The sequence below is a fragment of the Gopherus flavomarginatus genome, chromosome 8 (assembly GCF_025201925.1).
Source record: "Gopherus flavomarginatus isolate rGopFla2 chromosome 8, rGopFla2.mat.asm, whole genome shotgun sequence".
NCBI lineage: Eukaryota > Metazoa > Chordata > Testudines > Testudinidae > Gopherus > Gopherus flavomarginatus.
In genome coordinates, this window is record NC_066624.1 from 55345691 (window position 1) to 55366436 (window position 20746).

At 44.7% G+C, this 20746-nt stretch overlaps 1 protein-coding gene across 1 annotated transcript in view; it reads right to left on the minus strand.

Annotated features, from left to right (window-relative positions):
* The window catches only part of LOC127057001 (protein eva-1 homolog C-like), a 65592-nt gene that overhangs the window by 37371 nt on the left and 7475 nt on the right, over positions 1–20746 (minus strand). Inside the window, exon 2 of the mRNA XM_050965561.1 lies at positions 3226–3425. Within this exon, the coding sequence (XP_050821518.1) occupies positions 3226–3425 (200 nt within the window). The remainder of the gene's footprint in view (positions 1–3225; positions 3426–20746) is intronic.

A 20746-nucleotide genomic window follows, 5' to 3' on the forward strand; every position in this document is an offset into this window, starting at 1 on the left:
GCAAATGGAAAGCCCAACCCATGAGTGAAAAGCCTTTGGTGTGCTTATTAAGTCAAAAGTGAAATGGCAGAGAAAGAACTAGAGCTGCTGGGCTGGGGAATCTTTGAAAGAGTTGTGTGATTTATGCTCATTATCAGCACCATTATTTTCATTGAAATCAGGTTGGTTTCCAGATAGTCAGGAAAGTTAGTTGATTCTGAGGGGTGAGGGGATTGCTCCAATGGTCACCCATGTTAAGAGTGGTGATGAATAACTCTGGATGGATAACTATGATAACTCTGAGCTATGGTAACACTGCTGTCTCCAGTCTGCCTCATTCCTTATTCTGTTCATGACTCAGGGAACATGACATCCAGGGCACTCCTAACTGCCTATGGAGGGTTGCTCTTATCAGTGAGACATGTACTATGAAAGGTTCAGTCTGAGGTTATAAGGAAGGTTCCGATCAGCTCTTAGTTCTCCTGCGCTGCTCTGCACACCTCTTGCTCTAATATTCTCTTCAAGTCCAGCTATCCTTGGCAGCCAAAGGCACACGGACAAGGATTTCCACTGTCCTGGTGAATCTAGAACAAGGAGGTGCTTGTGAGTAAAAAGGAGATTAGTGGTGTTATTGTAGGCTCAGCTACAAAACAAGTCATAGCTCTCAATTCAATAGGAAAATCCAGCTGCATCCTATCCCCAAGATAAGCCAACAGGAGGCAATAAAATTTCACAAGTCCCCAGGCTCATGAGATCACAGACCCAGGATCAGTCTAGGCTCATGGCCCCATTTTGACTCCCTGATATGTCAGCTGAGACAGCCAAGAATCTTTCTACTAAATGAAGAGGATGAAGATCAGCTTGCACTAAATGGTGATAAATGGCCTGTCACTAAATAATAACGTTCCACTGTGATTGTGATGAGGATCTAACTGGTGTCAGAAAAGTCACTGCCTGCTCCAGATGATCAGAGATGCTACCCACCTCAAACAATTTTCACAGTAATTGTCAGAACCTGGTGAGGTGGGGGAGGTTCAGTTGCTATAAAAACCCAACATGTCTCCTAGTTTCTTATCCAGACACCCCTCCTTAAAATGGCAACACCCAGAATGAAAAGTTAGCTGCTGCTAATGTCAAAGAACCGGTGCCTCTATCTGGCTTTCTGACTCTTTGGCACACAGTCTCTTTCCTTCATAAGCCCACATGAAGGCAGATCTCTTCCCAGCAAAGTGCAATGTTAAGGAAGTATTTAACCAGGTTTAAAAATTATTTTGCCATTGGACTCTACACAATAAAAGCACCTTTTAAAGAATCTCTTGGGTGAAAAGAATAATGACTTTGGCATTCACCCCCACCATACATGGCTTCAGTACCCAGAGTCAAAGGAAAACAATGATTTCCTTTGGTTTTATATTAGCCCCAGTAAATTAAAAATCATGATCTTTCTGTATTTAAATCTCTGAAATTTACATTTCCTAAACTAATAGTTGATATTGGGCACGTGCAAGTGAGGTAACTGCTTCTAAGAATAGAAAGACATATTAGGAGAGAGCCACAGTGCACCATAAAAGGCCAGCTGCCAGCAGGTAGTTTTGGAGTCCGAGTCAGAGAGAGGGGAATTCAGTCGGGAGCAGACGGAAGAACTGGAAACCAGCAAGAGATGCCAAAGAAGTAAGAAAAGCTGCTGCAGAGAGAGACAGAGAAAAGAAAACTGGAGCAGAGCAGAGCTGACTGACCAGGAGCTGAACAGCGATTAAAGAAGAATACTAAAAGATTTATCACAGCAGCAGTAGTAATATAAAGGGATACCAATGGATTTATAAAGTAAGCTTGCCAGTTTTAATATAATTTTTAGTGTAGTATTTAACGTGTATGCTAAAAGCGTGTCTTTTAATTCTATTTTACTTATGTGAAATTTAAAGCAGTGGTTCTCAACCAGGGGTACGTGTACCCCTGGGGGTACTCAAAGGTCTTCCAGGGGGTACTCAACTCATCTAGATCAAAGTTTCTCAACCTGGGGTTTGAAACCTCCAGGGGGGTCATGGGACAGGATTGCAAGTGCAGAGCCAAAATCAGCAGGTGGCAAGCAGGGCTTCAGCCCTGGACAGAAAGGCTTGGGCTTCAGATAAGGCTCGCAAGTGAAAAACAGGCTCAAGTGTCACACTGAAATGTAAGTACAATATTTATAATTCAATTGATTTATTTTATAATTATATGGTAAAAATGAGAGTCAGCAATTTTTCAGTAAGTGTGCTGTGACATTTCAGCATTTTTATGTCTGATTTTGTAAGCAAGTAGTTTTTAAGTGAGGTGAAACTTGGTGTACAGAAGACAAATCAGACACCTAAAAAGGGTACAGTAGTCTAGAAAGGTTGAGAATCACCAATTCAAAGAACTATTGTCAGCGATTTGTTACAAACTAGCCACTTGTAACAAAGCACTTTGCTTAGAATCATAAACTATATACTATTGTGGTTTAAATGCTCTTTAAACTTGCAACAAGGGACTTGTATCTTGGGGATTTTGTGTTTTGTTTAGAATTTTTAGAATACAGTGTATTAGGGATTTTAGTTACTTTGTTTTGGAAAACAATACTGCCTTTGCCAATTTCTTTGTCTGAAGGTTATATCCGTGTCCTTTAGCATTTCCTTAACAACCCTGGAAACTTATATCTCAGGAAGGACAGTTTAATGGGGGTAGAGTATTATAGTGGCATCCCAAGATCTCAATCCAGCAACTGGACCATGCTTCATCTCTGGGTTAAGCCCTAACATGCACAAATTTCTCACAATTAATTTTTTGTATGCCTATTCCAAGATTCATCTTGGTTAAAATGGATCAGTAACACCTCTTCCTAGGTTTATATCCTCAAATGCAGTTCTAGGAGGTGAATCCCACCCAATCCATCACAGAAGGTCCCATTGCGTCTGTACCTTTCATCACTCCACTGGTAAAATAGCATCCTAAATTCCTTGTGCATGTATAGGTAAGGGGTGGGAGTTCACTACAAGGTCCCAAACCACCCATCATTTTTTGGGATAAGACCTGAGGCTACAATGTTTGAGGTCCAGTTGGCAGATGTGGGGGCACTTTAGAGGCTCCCGATCAGACAATCTAATCTCCTTTGCCTGAACCCAAAAGCATCCCATGTCATCCTGAACACCTCCATGCATGGTACTGCCCTGGTTTCCTGCAGTCCCTTAGAATGTTGTTACTTGTGAATTTCAAGGATGTTTTTGCTTTTACCTGGCGGGCTGTGGCAGACACACACATGGTGCTCTCACCAGAGATATTGCCAGTGCTCGGGCAGAGGTTCTGGCTGGGCACTCGACGCCCATAAAATGCAGATAGGATGCTAATGGAGGTCTTGTGGGGACAAATGACTCCCAGTTGCTCCCCATCACAGGCGTGGGCTGTGTGGTTCTTCAGCACCTTTTGAAGGTAACCTGAGGGGAGTAAAACACACAGATGTTGTATGCAGTGTTGTTGTAGCCATGCTAGTCCCACCTTTTCTCTATAAAACAGAGAGTCATTAGAGCTGAGAAGTGCTGGAGCCTCAGGGAATGAGAACACTGCCTCCAGAATCCTGGCATGTGGGGGAGGAGGGCGGAGGGGGAGGAAGGGGATGGCCCTGAACTGGAGCAGTATCCCAGGCAAATGCAAACTCAAGGAGGGAGGGAGATGCTGTGGCAGGGAGGAGAATGCACTTTTCTGACAGGCAGGGGAAGGGGAATATTGTACCAAGGTCTACATCAGCAGTTGTCAAACTATGGGTCAGGACCCCATAGTGGGGTTGCCAGGGCTGGCATTAAACTTGCTGGGGCCCATAGCCAAAGCCTGAGCCCCACCACCCAGGGCCAAAGCCTGAGGGTTTCCACCCTGGGTGGCAGGGGCCTGGGGCTGAAGCCCTTGGGCTTTGGCTTTGATCCTCCCCACCTTGGGCAGGCTCAGGCTTCGGTCCCCACTCTTGGGATTGTGTAGTAATTTTTGTTGTCAGAAGGGGGTCGCAGTGAAGTGAAGTTTGAGAGCCCCTAGTCTACACTAAGGGTTGTCCAAAGTGGGATAAAAGTAACAAAAACCAGCTCAGCCACTTGGAAAGAATAAGCAAGAGTTGGAGACAAAATCTGGGTTTTTTAACCCATCTTTAAGCTAAAAGAACCAATTGGGGGGTTTCTAGGTTTTTGGTGACATAACAAACTTACTGTAGAAACAGACCAAGATGGTTCATAGATTCATTGCTTCTAAGGCCATAATCTAATATTTTTCATAACAGACCACAGAAATTCACCAGCAGCACCTGCCTCAAGCCCAATCACTCGTGCTTATTTTTAAGAAAGACATCCAGTCTTGATTTAATGATGCCAAGTGAAGGAAAATGCCCCACATCCCTTGGTGAGCTATTGTGATGGTTAATTATTTTCACCGTTCATAAGTTACACCTTATTTCCACTTGAATTTTTCTAACTTGAACTTCCAGCCATTGGATCTTGTTATACCTTTGCCTGCCAGATTAAAGTGCCCTGTAGTATCAGATATATTATGGGCAAGTACTTATAGACCAATATTTAGTTGCCTTTAGAGACACAATGCACTGGCACTCGGGGAATCAGAGTTCAGATCACCAGCTCTTCCACAGCCAGTTCCTCACATTGTTCTCAGGCTCCCCAGCTGAGCAGAGGGCTTGGGGCACTGTAGAGACATCAAGTTTGCTCTGGAAGGATCTGCATTAAGACCTCTCCAAGGTCACTTCTACATTAACAAAATGTAAGCCAGGCCTTATCCTGAGGAGACTATCACAGGAAATGGCTATGTCCATGAAGACTTGGGCCTGGTTCTGCCCTCATTTACACAGGAGTAAATCAGGAAAAACTCCACCAAAATTCACAGAATTATACAGTAGTGTAAGGGGAGAATTAAGCCCTTCATTTTTAGGTTCTTCCCCTTCCCCTCATCCTGTTATTCAGCTCTTTATAGCAGGGAATGACGTGCTCAGTCTGACACGAAAGCTTCTACAGAAGCACTTCCCTATGACTGAAGCTCCAGCCCTGTGTCTGAAGTACATGGCTTGTGTCAGGGAGCTTTTCCTTATCAGCCAACAGAGCAGTGGTGGTTTCTTTGGGAACAAGAGAAGCAGCAAGGAGGCAAAGTTCAGAAACTATGAAAACTTGGTTCTAGTTATTGAGATTTTCAGGTCTCACAGGGTCGTTCCTCACCCTGATCTTCTCCTTTCAGTTCCACTACTCATACTATATCTCCCTCATTGGGCCCTACTCAGCTACACAGGGAAATAAAACCAGAGTAAGTTACAATTACCTTCCTTCCAGTTGTCCATGCCATTTGCAATGATTAATTTAATGACATAGATCTACCAAGTGAAGGACCATGTGGAGAGATTCCCCCATGTAGATCTCCCCATGCAGATCCCTGACCTCGTTAATGTGATCCTGTGCCACTGAAGTCAAGGGGATCATTGGCAGTGAGCTATACAGGAACAGGATCTGACCTTCAGAGGGCACCAAAGTAGCAAGAGCTACAGGACTTAAAGCCAACCAAGGCCACAGCACAGCATTGAGGGCCACTTTCAATTCCCCTTACCATGCACACTTCAGCCTTATCCTGGCACTCACGAGTGTGGCCAGACTCAGGCTGAAGAAAAGGCCCCTAGGGAACCTCCCTACTTCATGTCTCATGACCCCATATTTAGACAACTCTCCAATACCAAATTCTACAGGCCACTTCCCTCAGATCCCACTGAGGAATACACTAAGAAACTGTACCATCTACTCAGGACACTCCCTACATTAACACTGGAACAAATCAACATACCCTTAGAGCCTCGACCAGGGTTATTCTATCTACTACCCAAGATCCACAAACCCGGAAATCCTGGATGCCCCATCATCTCAGGCATTGGCACTCTCACTGAAGGACTGTCTGGCTATGTGGACTCTCTACTCAGACCCTATGCCACCAGCACTCCCAGCTGTCTCTGTGACACCACTGATTTCCTGAGAAAACTACAATGCATTGGTGACCTTCCAGAAAACACCATCCTAGCCACCATGGATGTAGAGGCTTTCTATACAAACATCCCACGCACAGATGAAATGCAAGCTGTCAGGAACAGTATCCGTGATGATGCCACAGCACAACTGGTTGCTGAGCTTTGTGCCTTTATCCTCACACACAACTATTTCAAATTTGATAACAATTTATACCTCCAGATCAGTGGCACCGCTATGGGCACCCGCATGGCCCCACAATATGACAACATTTTTATTATGGCTGACCTGGAACAACGCTTCCTCAGCTCTCGTCCACTCACTCCCCTTCTCTACCTACACTACATTGATGACCTCTTCAACATCTGGACCTATGGGAAGGGTACTCTGGAAAAATCCACCACGATTTCAACAGCTTCCACCCCACAATCAACCTCAGCCTGGACCAATCTACATGGGAGGTCCACTTCCTAGACACCACGGTGCAAATAAGTGATGATGACGTTAACACCACCCTATACCGAAAATCTACCGACCATTATGCCTACCTTCATGCCTTCAGCTTCCATCCCGGGCACACCACACGATCCATTGTCTACAGCCAAGCACTGAGGAACAACTACATCTGCTCCAAACCCTCAGACAGAGACCAACACCTGCAAAATCTTCACCAAGCATTCTCAAAACTACAATACCTGCACGAGGAAATAAGGAAAAAGAGCAACAGAGCCAGACGTGTACCCAGAAGCCTGCTACAGCAAGACAAACCCAAGAAAGAAACCAACAGAACTCCACTGGCCATCACATACAGTCCCCAGCTAAAACCCCTCCAATGCATCATCAGGGATCTACAACCCATTCTGGACAAAGATCTCTCACTTTCACAGGCCTTGGGTGGCAGGCCAGTCCTCGCCCACAAACAACCTGCCAACCTGAAGCATATTCTCACCAGTAACTGCACACTGCACCATAGTAATTCTAACTCTGGACCAATCCATGCAACAAACCTCAATGCCAACTCTGCCCACATATCTAAGCCAGTGACACCATCACAGGACCTAACCAGATCAGCCACACGATCATCGTTTCATTCACCTGCACATCCACCAATGTAATATACGCCATCCTATGCCAACAATGCCCCTCTGCTATGTACATCGGCCAAACTGGACAATCCCTACAGAAAAGGATAAATGGACACAAATCAGATATTAGGAATGGCAATATACAAAAAGCTGTAGGAGAACACTTCAATCTTCCTGGTCACACAATAGCAGATTCAGAAGTAGCCATCCTGCAGCAAAAAAAACCTCAGGACCAGACTTCAAAGAGAAACTGCTGAGCTTCAGTTCATCTGCAAATTTGACACCATCAGCTCAGGATTAAACAAAGACTGTGAATGGTTGCCAACTACAAAAGCAGTTTCTCTTCCCTTGGTTTTCACACCTCAACTGCTAGAAGAGGGCTTCATCCTCCCTGATTGAACCTACCTCTTTATCTCTAGCCTGCTTCTTGCTCGCATATATATATTTGCCCTTGGAAATTTCCACTATATGCATCTGACGAAGTGGATATTCACCCATGAAAGTTCATGCTCCAATACGTCTGTTAGTCCATAAGGTGCCACAGGACTCTCTGCTGCTTTTACGTATTTAGACAGACACCTATATGCTCCATTCCAAGAGTCAGCACTGTCCCACGTTCAATGGTGCTCCAATGCCCCTCGATACTATGCTTTTTGTAGCCATCGTAGGCAAGGCCTGGTATACTGTGTAGGCGTTGGGCCTACATCCAGTATAAAAGTCTCTTGGTTTCTATGACAACTTGAGGTGTCAGACTGAAAACTCCACAACAGCTGAAGGTGAATTACAAAAACAGGAGCTCCTTATGTCATTAAATATGACAATGAATATAATCCAGTCTGGGCACCAGGTTATTTCGTGCCATTAATTTCACTCAGCCCCTGAAGATCAGTTCTCAGTGTGTGGTAGATACTGCCATGTAGACTTCAGCAGTGGAGAAGATGGAGGTGTGGCAGCTGAGGAGGAGGCAGCTGGGGCTTTTGGCTGCATGGAAGATGATGGAGACGGAGTGGGATTGTGAGATGAGCACATTAGTTGGATGTCTGTGCTTAAAAGGGTCAGCAGTGAAATAGCAACCTATTTAAGCGGTCTTCAGTGGGTTTCAGAGTTAACACTGCAGCTCAGCTCTCTTGTTTAAGACTGTCAGACTGTCTAAGGCAAGACTGTATCCGCTTACACTCAATTTTATTCTGGCAGGTTTTCTTTGAAACCCTTTAGGGTGGGTTTGGTTATTTATAATGAAAGTTACAATCTTTAGTACCTTTCTCTGGCAAGGCACTGACCAGTGCTGCAGCTGAAGAATCATGGAATACATAGCGCTCTGACCATGAGTGACTTGCCCTCTACCCGCCCAAGGTACATTGTACTGGGCTTTTGACTAGATTTGATCATATTGCCCCCATCAAAATTCATAGCCAGGTTGAGCGGGAGGAAACCTGGCTGTGAGTTGCCTTCCCCCGTTGCTTGTGATTAGCAGGGAGCTTCCCCATCTCTGATGCTTGCTGAGGGAAGGAACCACGCCCTCCAATACCAGCACTGGCCATTAATTGCTGAGGTTGTATGAAACTCCTGATGTATCAGACCCCACCACACCCTTATCTCCTTCTTTGAATACTGATCTCACACCAGCTCCCCGAAATCCTCCCCTGGCAGTACTGTGCTGCCCCAGGGAAGAATGGTGGAGGATTATGCTTTATCCCTGAGAGATCCTTTACATACTTACAGCACATGCCTGAGCTTGGGGTTTAATAGCCAGGATGGGCAGTGAATTGGTCAACCTAATGCCAGCATCCCTTCTAGGTTTTAGGCCTTGTCTACACTGGAATTGCAACCCCTGATGTAGCTGCATCTGTGTCTACAGGAGTCTGCACTATTTACTCCAGTGCAGATCTCACCAGACTGGCTACACTAGACATTTGTAGACAAGGCCTTAGAGAGCCACAAACAGGCAGCACTGCAGTTTTACAGGCAGGGCTGGCTTCAGGTTTTCTGCCACTCCAAGCAGAGGAAAAAAAAAAAAAGCCAATAGGCGGCAGCTCAATCGGGCCACTCCATTCTTTGGTGGCAGTTCGGCGACGGGTCTGTCACTCCCTCTCTTCCTCTTCAGCAGCACTTCGACGGCAGCTCAAAGAGGAAGAGAGGGACTGAGGGACCCGCTGCCGAATTCCCACCGAAAACCTGGACATGCCGCCCATTTGTATTGGCCATCCCAAGCACCTGCTACCTTAGCTGGTGCCTGGAGCCGGCTCTATTTACAAGAAAGAGTTAAAATCTCAGAAACACTTGGCCTAGTTTATGACTCTGAGTAAAGGAGTCAATTGACCAGATTATTTTTCAGTCACTGGTCTGAGATGCTCTGAATTCATAGCTGGTGAAGAATCTGGAGAGCCAGGTGGCAGGGCTGTGTACATCCAGCTATCTGGGGAAGGAGCTGCCATCCACACCGAGTGTATCCACACATGCTCTCTGAATCCATCCAGAAACCCTGGTACCAGGCTCTGCTGTACAATGGCCTCTTTTACCTTCCCAGTACTCAGCGCTGACACTAACCCTTTGACATCTGGAGTCAGAGCTCCTGATAGTACAGGGTTTCCTGCATGCAGACTCATTCCAGGCCCCACAGGGTTAATCATACACTTGGACACAGCAGCAGATATTTTGATCATTTTCTTTCCTTCTGTTTTCATTGGTAAGAGAAGAATAAACATCTGAAATCTGTCCCTGGAGGGCCTCCGGGTTTCACAACTGGTTCATTCATCTTAATGTAACTACAAAGAAGAAAACAAGAAAGGAAGGGAGGAGGATGGAAATGCAGCCAAGAGGGCAGCGGATCAACAGCTTTGGTGGGATCCTTGCAAAGCCCACCTCCTCCTGAGGGGAAGAAATGGCATTCCTTGGAACGGGTGCTGTTTCCAGGAAAGAACAGTGCTGACCCAACAAGGTCAAAAGAGGGAAGCTCTTGGGGCACTGGTGTCCACAGAGAGAGGTGGACAGGATCAACAAGGCCACAGAGCACCATTCATATCCTGGAAAAGTGCTGCTCTTCAAGGGTCCCCACAGAGTACAGTGGTTCAAGTGTAGAATATGGTTGCCTAGAGGGCCCAGTTAGGATCAGGTCTGATTTGTTCTAGGCACTGCACATACCTGCTAAGAGACAACCCCTGCTCCAAAGAACTTATGATCTGAAGAGATGAGACAAACAGAGGGTGAGGGAAACCAAGTGTAGTTATTCCCATTGTACAGATGGGGAAATTGAGGCAAAGAGAGATAGAGTGACTTGCTGAAAGCCATGCAAGGTGGTGGTGGCAAAGCCAGAAAATGAACCCAGGGTTCCTATTTCCCAGCCTGGTGCCTTATGCTTTAACATCTAATTTAGTACTGTGAAACAAGACAGACTGACAGCCCCAAAGATCGAAGTATTCCACTGAGCCAAAGGACAGGGCTGGCTCAGACGATGGCAGTGCCAATTTCCCCCATTGGGTCCACTCTTTGTAGCCCATTCAGTCAGTTGGTCTCCCTATGCCACTGCCTGCAAAAGCCCAATTACTGTAAATTAATGTGGGCATCTCTCCATCAAAAGCTAGACACAGTGCACGAGTTCATGTCACAAGCAATGCATCAATAGCCAGCAGAATACTGGTGTCCATCCACCAGTGAATCACAAGTCAGAGTGTGCCTCTGGGGCACTTCAGCAAATACACCTTAAGTGTAGGTGGCAAGCAAATGACAGAACCAAGGGATCAAGTTGATTGGTGGAGAAGGGTTCTGATATGAGATACAAAACAATAGCCCACCCAAGTTAGAACTTACTGCTAAGGTGCTTAACCAGCAACAGTAATAATTCCTAGCAGAGGAGTGTCATTGATACACCAAGGGGGAAAATGCACTGTGATAAGTGAATCTAAAAGCCCAAAACTGCCAAAACATCAGGATTCAGCATCCAAAGAAGTGTTGGCATTTCTCTGTAACATGCAGGGTGCTTGGAATTCTATAACAAGAAAGATATGTACAAAACACCACGCTCCATGGGGTTTAATTTTTGTAAGGAAACACACTAACCGTGGCTGCACAGCTAAAAATCCACTGAGCACAGAGACAAACCCAAAATATTGCTTATTTTTAGAAAAATTCATCATCTTGATGCGTAGTCACAGTGGTAAGCATGTCATATTCCCTTCTAGATAAGCACGTATACTCATAATCACACCGTCTTCTCTCGCATGCTTCCTTCCTCTTAATTCACATTCTCACTGTTGTCTCATCTGCACAAAGGTCCAATTGTACAAAAATGTATGAGTCTGCTTCACTTAATGCGCATGAGCAGTCCATTGAAGCCATTAGGACTACGTATGAGAGTATTATTTTTCAGGATGACCAGCTTAGATTGTAAGGTCTTCGGGACAGAGACTCAATCTTTATCTATATTGTAAAGTGCCAAGCACATCTATGATTCTATATAGGTTATAAATAACGTTAATAATTATTACTTCTTGTTGCAGATTCTAGGTAGTATAGTCCAAACAGCATTGCCGATGCTAAAAAGTACTAGGATTAGAACTACTGTTACATTAATAGATTTTTAAATCAGAAGATACATTTTTATCAATGACTTGGAAGTAGGGCTGTCAATTAATCGCAGTTAACTAAAGCAATTAATTACAAAAATTTAATCACTATTTAATCAGAATTAATCGCAGCTTTAATCACACTGTTAAACGATAGAATACCAATTGAATTTATTAAATATTTTGGATGTTCTTCTACATATTCAATTATATTGATTTCAATTACAACACAGAATACAAAGTGTACAGTGCTCATTTTATATTATTTTTATTAAAAATACTTGCATTGTAAAAATGAAAGAAGAAATAGTATTTTTCAATTTACCTCATACAAGTACAAGTACTGTAGTGCATTCTCTTTATCATGAAAATACAACTTACAAATGTAGATTTTTTTTTTTTACATAACTGCACTCAAAAACAAAACAATATAAAACTTTAGCATATACTAGCCCACTCAGTCCTAGTTCTTGGTCAGCCAATTGCTAAGACAAAGAAGTTTGTTTACATTTATGTGAGATAATGCTGCATATCTGGCACATAAATATCTTACGATGCCGGCTACAACAGTGCCAGGCGAATGCCTGTTCTGACTTTCAGATGACATTGTAAACAAGAAGCGGGCAGCATTATCTCCCACAAATGTGAACAAACTTCTTTGTCTGAGCGATTGACTGAACAAGAAATAGGACTGAGTGGACTTGTAGGCTCTACAGTTTTACATTGCATTAAAAAACAAAGTCATTATTTTTATACATAATTCTTCATTTGTAAGTTCAACTTTCATGATATAGAGGTTATGCTACAGTACTTGTAATGCGAGAATTGAAAAAATAATATTTATTTTATCATTTTTACATTGCAAATGTTTGTAATCAAAAATAAATAAAAAATGAGCACTATACCCTTTGTATCCTGTGTTGTAATTGAAATCAATATATTTGAAAATGTAGAAAACATCAAAAATATTTAAATAGTATTCTGTTATTGTTTAACAGCACAATTAATCACGCAATTAATGTTTTTAACGCGCAATTAATGTTTTTAAAATTACTCGATAGCCCTCCTTGAAAGAAAACAAAATCATCACTGATAAAGTTTGCAGATGAGACAAAAATTGGGAGAGCAATAAACAACGACAAGGACAGGTCACTGATTCAGAAAGAGCGGGATCACTAGGTAAACTAGATGCGAGCAAACAATGTGCATTTTAACACTGCTAAATGTAGATGTATACATCTAGGAACAAAGAATGCAGGCCACACTTACAGGCTCGGGGACTGTATGCTGGGAATCAGTGACTCTGAAAAAGATTTGGGGACTGTGGTGGATAATCAGCTGAACAGGAGCACTCAATATGATGCTGTGGCCAAAAGAGCTAATGTAATCCTGGAATACATAAACAGGGGAATCTAGAGTGGGACTAGAGAGGTTATTTTACCTCTCTATTTGGCATTGGTACAACTACTGCTGGAGTCCTGTGTCCAGTTCTGGAGCCCACAATTAAAGAAGGATGTTGATAAAATGCAGAGGGTTCAGAGAAGAGCCATGAGAACAATTAAAGAATCAGAAAGCCTGCCTCATAGTGATAGACTCAAAGAGCTCAATCTTTTTAGTTTGACAAAGAAAAGGTGAAGGTGTGACTGGATCACAGTCTACAAGTACCTACCTGGGATACAGATATTTAATAATGGGCTCTTCAGTCTAGCAGAGAAAGGTCTAACACAGGGATCGTCAGCCTTTGGCATGCGGCCCGGCAGGGTAAGCACCCTGGTGGGCCAGGACGATTTGTTTACCTGCCATGTCCACAGGTTCAGGCAATCGCGGATCCCACTGGCCCGGCCAATGGGGGTGATGGGAAGCGGCAGCCAGCACATCCCTCGGCCCGCACCGCTTCCTGCAGCCCCGATTGGCCTGGAGTGGCGAACCACAGCCAGTGGGATCTGCAATTGTCTGAACCTGTGGACATGGCAGGTAAACAAACCAGCCTGGTCTGCCAGGGTGCTCACCCTGGTAAGCCACATGCCAAAGGTTGCCGATCCCTGGTCTAACACAATTCAATGGCTAGAAATTTAAGCTAGACAAATTCAGACTGGAAATAAGGTGTAAATTTTAACAGTGAGAGTAATTAATCCTTGGAGTAATTTATCAAATGTCATTGTGGATTCTGCATCACTGACCCTTTTCAAATCAAGGTTGGATATTTTTTTCTAAGAGATCTTGTCAAGGTTCCTTCCCCACTATGAACTTTAGGGTACAGATGTGGAGACCTGCATGGACACTTCTAAGCTTAATTACTAGCTTAGATCTGGTATTGCTGCCACCATTCCCCAACCACTACTTTTTTTTCCTGGGTAGTTTTGAAGGACTTCACCAATTCCCTGGTGAACACAGATCCAAACCCCTTGGATCTTAAAACAAGGAGAAATTAACCATCCCCCCTCCTTTCCCCCACCAATCCCTGGTGAGTCCAGATCCAATCCCCTTGGATCTAAAAACAAGGAAAAATCAATCAGGTATTAAGAAAAAGGCTTTTAATTAAAGAAAAGAAAGGTAAAAGAAAACCTTCTGGGAGAGATTAGCATACCAGCTACTCTCACAGACAACAGATTCAAAACACAGAGGATGTTCCCCTGGGCACACATTTAGTTACACAAAAAAATACCCGAATACTCAATTTGATTCTACCTCTAATTGCATAAGACAGGTTACAAAGAAATAAACATAAAACTATTTATTCCTTTCTAAAACTTACTACTCTAAGAGGCTGGTTCCTTGATCTTTTTGACTCAGGCTGAAACTGAAACTCAAAAACAAAGGAAAAACTTCCCTCCTTCCTTTTGAAACATCTTGTTCCCCCATTGGTTCCTCTGGTCAGATGTTAGCTAGGCTCGGTGAACTTTTTAACCCTCTACAGGTAAAAGAGGCATTAACCCTTAACCATCTGTTTATGACACACACCCCAAATCTCAGACAGGGTTGAACCACACTGGCAGTGATTTCTTCCTAGAACTTTAGAATAAACAGATTAATAAAACACATGCACCTTTACATATACTACTAATTATGTAAAACTACAAGATTTTTCACATTCCAAGGACAATTTAACCAGTTAACTCCGGGAAACTTTCACGGGACAGTGCATCAGCTACTTTGTTAGAAGCTCCTGAAATGAGTTGAATTTCAAAATCAAAATCTTGGAGAGCTAAACTCTATCAAGAAGTTTTTTGTTGTTTCCCTTGGCAGTATGAAGCCACTTTAGTGCAGCATGGTTGGTTTGTAGCTGGAAATGCCGTCCCCAAATGTATGGGCGCAGCTTTTCCAGGGCATACACAAAGGCGTAGCATTCTTTTTCACTGATTTACCAGTGGCTTTCCCTCTCAGACAGTTTCTTGCTGAGAAACACAACAGGATGAAATTTTTGATCCGGTCCTTCCTGCATTAAAACTGCTCCTACACCACGCTCAGATGCATCTGTGGTTACTAGGAATGGGTTGTCAAAGTCTGGGGCCCTTAGCGCAGGGTCAGACATGAGTGTTGCCTTAAGCTGGTTAAAGGCCTTCTGACACTCATCTGTCCACTTAACTGCATTTGGCTGTGTCTTTCTGATCAGGTCTGTTAGTGGGGCAGCGATTTGGCTGTAGTGTGGTACAAATTGCCTGTAATATCCAGCCAAGCCTAAAAAGGATTGGACCTGTTTCTTTGACTTTGGGACAGGCCAGTTTTGGGTAGCATCCACTTTGGCCTGTAGGGGATTTACTGTTCCTTGATCCACCTGGTGTCCAAGGTAAGTCACTCTGTTTTGGCCAATTTGACACTTTTTAGCCTTAACAGTTAGTCCTGCCTGCCTGATGTGCTCGAAGACTTTTTCCAGGTGCTCCAGGTGTTCTGCCCGTGAATCAGAAAAAATGGCCACATTATCAAGGTAGGCAACTGCAGATTCTCCCAATCCTGCTAGGAGACCATCTACAAGTCTTTGGAAGGTGGCGGGTGCATTTCGCAGCCCAAAAGGAAGCACATTAAATTCATATACCCCTGCATGGGTGATGAATGCTGGCCTTTCCTTGGCGGGTTCATCTAACGGTACTTGCCAGTACCCCTTGGTTAAATCTAATGTAGAGATGAACTGGGCACATCCCAATTTCTCCAAGAGCTCATCGGTGCGTGGCATTGGATAGTTGTCGGGATGAATTACAGCATTTAGCTTACAGTAGTCCATGCAAAAGTATATTTCCCCATCTGGTTTGTGTACCAGAACCACTGGAGATGCCCATGCACAGGTAGATGAGCATATTATACCCATCTGTAGCATGTTCTGGATCTCCTGTTCTATAGCAGCTTGGGCATGAGGAGACACCCGGTAGGGTGGGGTTCTAACTGGGTGAGCATTACCTGTGTCAATGGAGTGGTATGCCCTTTCAGTCCATCCTGGGGTGGCTGAGAACATTGGTGGAAGCTAGTGCACAGCTCTTTGATCTGTTGCCGCTGCAGATGTTCCAGGGTTGTGGAGAGGTTCACCTCTTCCAAACCACCATCACCTTTTCCTTCGTAGTAGACACCTTTAGGCCACTCAGCGTCATCTCCTCCCTGGGCTGTAAACTGACAAACCTTTAATTCTCTGGAATAAAAGGGCTTTAGAGAATTAACATGGTACACTTTTGGCTTTAGGGTTGAGATAGGGAATGCTATGAGATAGTTAACAGCTCCTAGGTGCTCTTGGACCGTGAATGGCCCTTCCCATGACGCTTCCATCTTATGGGCCTGTTGCGCCTTCAAGACCATAACCTGGTCCCCTACTTTGAAGGAACGCTCTCTGGTATGTTTATCATACCAGGCCTTTTGCTCTTCCTGAGCATCCTTTAGGTTTTCTTTAGCAAGGGCTAAAGAGTGTCAGCGGGTGCTTTGTAGGTTGCTTACAAAGTCTAGAATGTTAGTTCCTGGAGAAGGCGTAAACTCCTCCCATTGCTGCTTCACCAACTGTAATGGCCCCTTAACCTCGTAGCCATATACAAGTTCAAATGGTGAAAACCCTAAACTGGGATGTGGTACAACCCTGTAGGCAAAAAGCAACTGCTGCAACACTAGATCCCAGTCATTGGAGTGTTCATTTACGAATTTACGTATCATGGCCCCCAAAGTCCCATTAAACCCCTCCACCAGGTCATTGGTCTGATGGTGGTAAGGAGTGGCAACCAAGTGATTCACCCCATGAGCTTCCCACAGGTTTTTCATTGTCCCTGCCAGGAAATTAGTTCCTGAATCTGTAAGGATGTCGGAGGGCCAACCTACCCTGACAAAAATGTCTGCTAATGCCTGGCACACACTTTTAGCCCTGGTGTTGCTTCCGGCCATGGGGTAACAAAATCCATGAAAGTCAGCATGTACTACTTTCCTCTGGGGGTCTTTCTTGGGAAAGGACCCAGAATATCCACAGCTACTCGCTGAAATGGAACCTCAATTATGGGGAGTGGCTGGAGAGGGGCTTTGACTTGGTCTTGGGGCTTTCCCACTCTTTGGCATACCTCACAAGACCGGACATAATTAGCAACGTCCTTGCTCTTTCCCTCCCAGTGGAAAGACTTTCCCAACCGGTCCTTGGTTCTGTTCACCCCAGAATGACCACTGGGATGATCATGGGATAAGTTTAAGAGCTTTACCCAGTACTTAGTTGGAACTACCAACTGTCTTTGAGGATGCTAGTCTTCCTGGTGTCCACCAGAAAGAGTCTCCTTGTATAAAAGTCCTTGTTCTACAACAAACTGGGATCGGTTAGAAGAGCTGAGAGGCGGTGGGGTGCTCCTTGCCACCACCCAAGCTTTCTGAAGGCTGTCATCTGCTTCCTGCTCAGCCTGGAACTGTTCCCTTGATGCTGGAGACATCAATTGCTCCTTAGACTGTGGACTTGGGCTTGGTCCCTGTGGAAGCGATGTAGGTGATGGGTTTGTTTTCACTGATTGTGAACCACTCTCCACTGGTGCACTATGTAATATTTCAGGCTCTCGCTGAGCCTCTTGGGTAGGGTTGTCTGCTGCTTCTGTCAGTTCAGGCCCACTGGTGCCCTCTGGCACTGGAGCTGTAGATGGGTTTGCAAGCACTGGAGTCAGTGCTGGCAATGGTTCTGGTGCTGGTTGCTTTGTCAGTTCTGGTTCTGGGACTGGATTCACTATGGTTGTAGCATTCATGGGTAGAAGATCTGGTTCCACCACCTCTGTCTGGGTCGTTGGTAACACAGACGGGGCCCTGGTGAATGGCTCAGGAACAGGGATGGGTGTGGAAGCTTGCTTGGCCTGGCTGCGTGTGACCATTCCCACCCTCTTGGCCAGCTTCACATGGTTGGCCACGTCTTCCCCCAGTAGCATGGGGATGGGATAATTGTCATAGACTGCAAAAGTCCACATTCCTGACCAGCCCTTGTACCCGACAGGCAACTCAGCTGTAAGCAAGTTTAAAGATTTTGACATGAATGGGTGAATTGTCACTTGGGCCTCTGGGTTGATGAATTTGGGGTCCACTAAGGATTGGTGGATAGCTGACACTTGTGCTCCAGTGTCTCTCCACGCGATAACCTTTTTTCCAGCCACTCTCAAGTTTTTCCTTCGCTCCGAGAGTATTTGAGAGGCATCTGGGCCTGGGGATCTTTGGTGTGATGGTGGTGTAATGAACTGCACTCGGTTGGGGTTCTTGAGGCAGTTGGCCTTTATATGTCCCAGTTCATTACATTTAAAACATCGCCCAGCTGACTCGTCACTGGGATGAGGTGGGTTGCTGGAGACTGGTGAGGTGGGACAATAAGGTGTCTGGGGCTTTCCTTGGGTTGTAGGTGGGGCCTTGGGTTGTCCCCGGTGATAGGATTTAGTTTGGGTTGGCCCCCTCTGATATTCTCTCCAACTGCTAGTAGTTTTTTTCTTTTCTGCCACTTCCACCCATTTGGCTCCAATCTCTCCCGTCTCGGTTACCGTTTTGGGCTTCCCATCTAGGATGTACCATTCTATTTCCTCAGGAACACCCTCTAAGAACTGCTCCATTTGCATTAGGAAGGACAGCTCTTCCAGAGATTTAGCACTTGCTCCTGATATCCAGGCATCCCAATTCTTTCCAATGTGGTAGGCGTGTCGGGTAAATGACACATCTGGTTTCCACCTTAGGGCTCTAAACCACCGACAGGCATGCTCAGTTGTTATCCCCATTCTGATTCTGGCCTTGGTTTGAAAATGTTTATAATCGTTCATGTTCTCCCTAGGCATTTCAGCCACCACCTCTGCTAAGGGTCCACTGAACTGTGGCCTCAGCTCTATCATGTACTGGTCTGTAGGGATGCTGTACCCATGGCAGGCCCTTTTGAAATTTTCTAAGAAGGCCTCAGTATCATCACCTGCCTTGTAGGTGGGGAATTTTCTGGGATGGGAAACAGTACCTGGAGAAGGGTTGTTAGGGTTGGCTGGTAACTCCTGCTTAGCCCTTGCTAATTCCAGGGCATGCTTGTGGGCCTCTCTCTGGATCTCCATAGCGCTCTGGTGGTCAGCCTCTTTGGCTTTCTCTTCTTTTTCTCTCGCCTCCATGTCTTTTTGTTTCTCCTCCATACATCTTTTGTGGGCAGCCTCAGCTCTTTTGTGGGCAGCCTCAGCTCTGGCCATCTGTCTGTCATGTTCCTTTTGTTTCTCCTCAGCCCCGAGTTTGGCTAATTCCAGCTCCTGCAGTATGTTTTTTTTTTTTCCTTGCTTGACATGTTTCCCTGCTCTGTCTGAGCTGTCTTGGTTTGCGAGGTTAAAAAAAAACAAACCCACAGCTTTTAACTGGACTTCTCAGAATGAGAAGAAACCAGAAAAACCAGTTTGTAACTTGTCTTTTGCAAACTGTTAATTACCCTCCAGCTAAGCCCAGCTGGAAATCCTTTCTAATAAAGCCCTGTTAGAAAAACCTATCTCTCCTTCACTGTTTCCCCAGCATCTCAAAGGAGGAAAAAAAAATCTGGCTTTTGGTTCCTAAAAAATCCCTCACCACTGCTCACCATGTCAAGGTTCCTTCCCCACTCTGAACTTTAGGGTACAGGTAAAAGAGGCATTAACCCTTAACCATCTGTTTATGACAGATCTGCTCTAGGAATTATTTTGGCTCAGGTCTCTGACCTGTGTTATACAGGAGGTTAGATTAGATGATCATAATGGTCCTTTGGACCTTGGAATCAATGAACCAGGCCTCCTGCATAATCCTGGTCAGAGACATTCATCCACTGATTCCTGTAGTGGATGGACTTATTCTTCCCAACTATGTAAGTCAACCTTATCAAGCGCAATAATTTTGGGGCACTTTAAACATACCAGGCCAAATTCAGCCCAGGTGTAAGAATGCACCAATGTACTTGGCCTATGAGCCAAATCCTGAAGCCAACAGGTTACTAGGGATTTACACTGGTGTAACTGAACACAGAATTTGGCCCTTGGGGACCATTGACTTCAGTGTAGCTGCACTAGAACTGGGCCACATTTTTTGGTCGAATAGTAAATTCACCAAAAAAAATGCAACTTTGTGGTGACCAAATCTTGGTTTAAAGACTTCAATTTACAGAGAATCCACCATTTACTTTGGTTCAAACCAGCAAGTGACCTGGACTGCATGCTGCAGAGGAAGCAAAAACCCACCATGATCTCTCCCAATTTGACCCGGGTGAAAATTCCTTCCTGACCCCAAATACAGCAACCTGTTAGACCCTGGGCATGTAGATGAGACCTGTTAGGAGAATGTGAAATAAATAGGATAGAGACTAAACAAGAATAATCTTGCTTCTGGCCTTGCTTTTAGTTTAAACAGGCTGAATAAGCAAGCAAGAGAATGTAAGTGAAAGCACAAGGCTGCACTCCCATTCCCACCCCAAGCGGGTAGCCTTGGCTTTCAATGACAAGAGATGATAAGAGGCTAATTGAGCAGCAGGAGAGTATAAGGAGGAGACACAAAGTCTGCAAGAAAATGACCATGGCCAAAAAAAACCCTGCTTCATACTCCTCTGTCAGGGTTTTCTCCCCATTCTGAACTCTGGGGTACAGATGTGGGGACCCGCATAAAAGACACCCTAAGTTTATATTCCACCAGCTTAGGTTAAAAACTTTCCCAAGGCACAAAT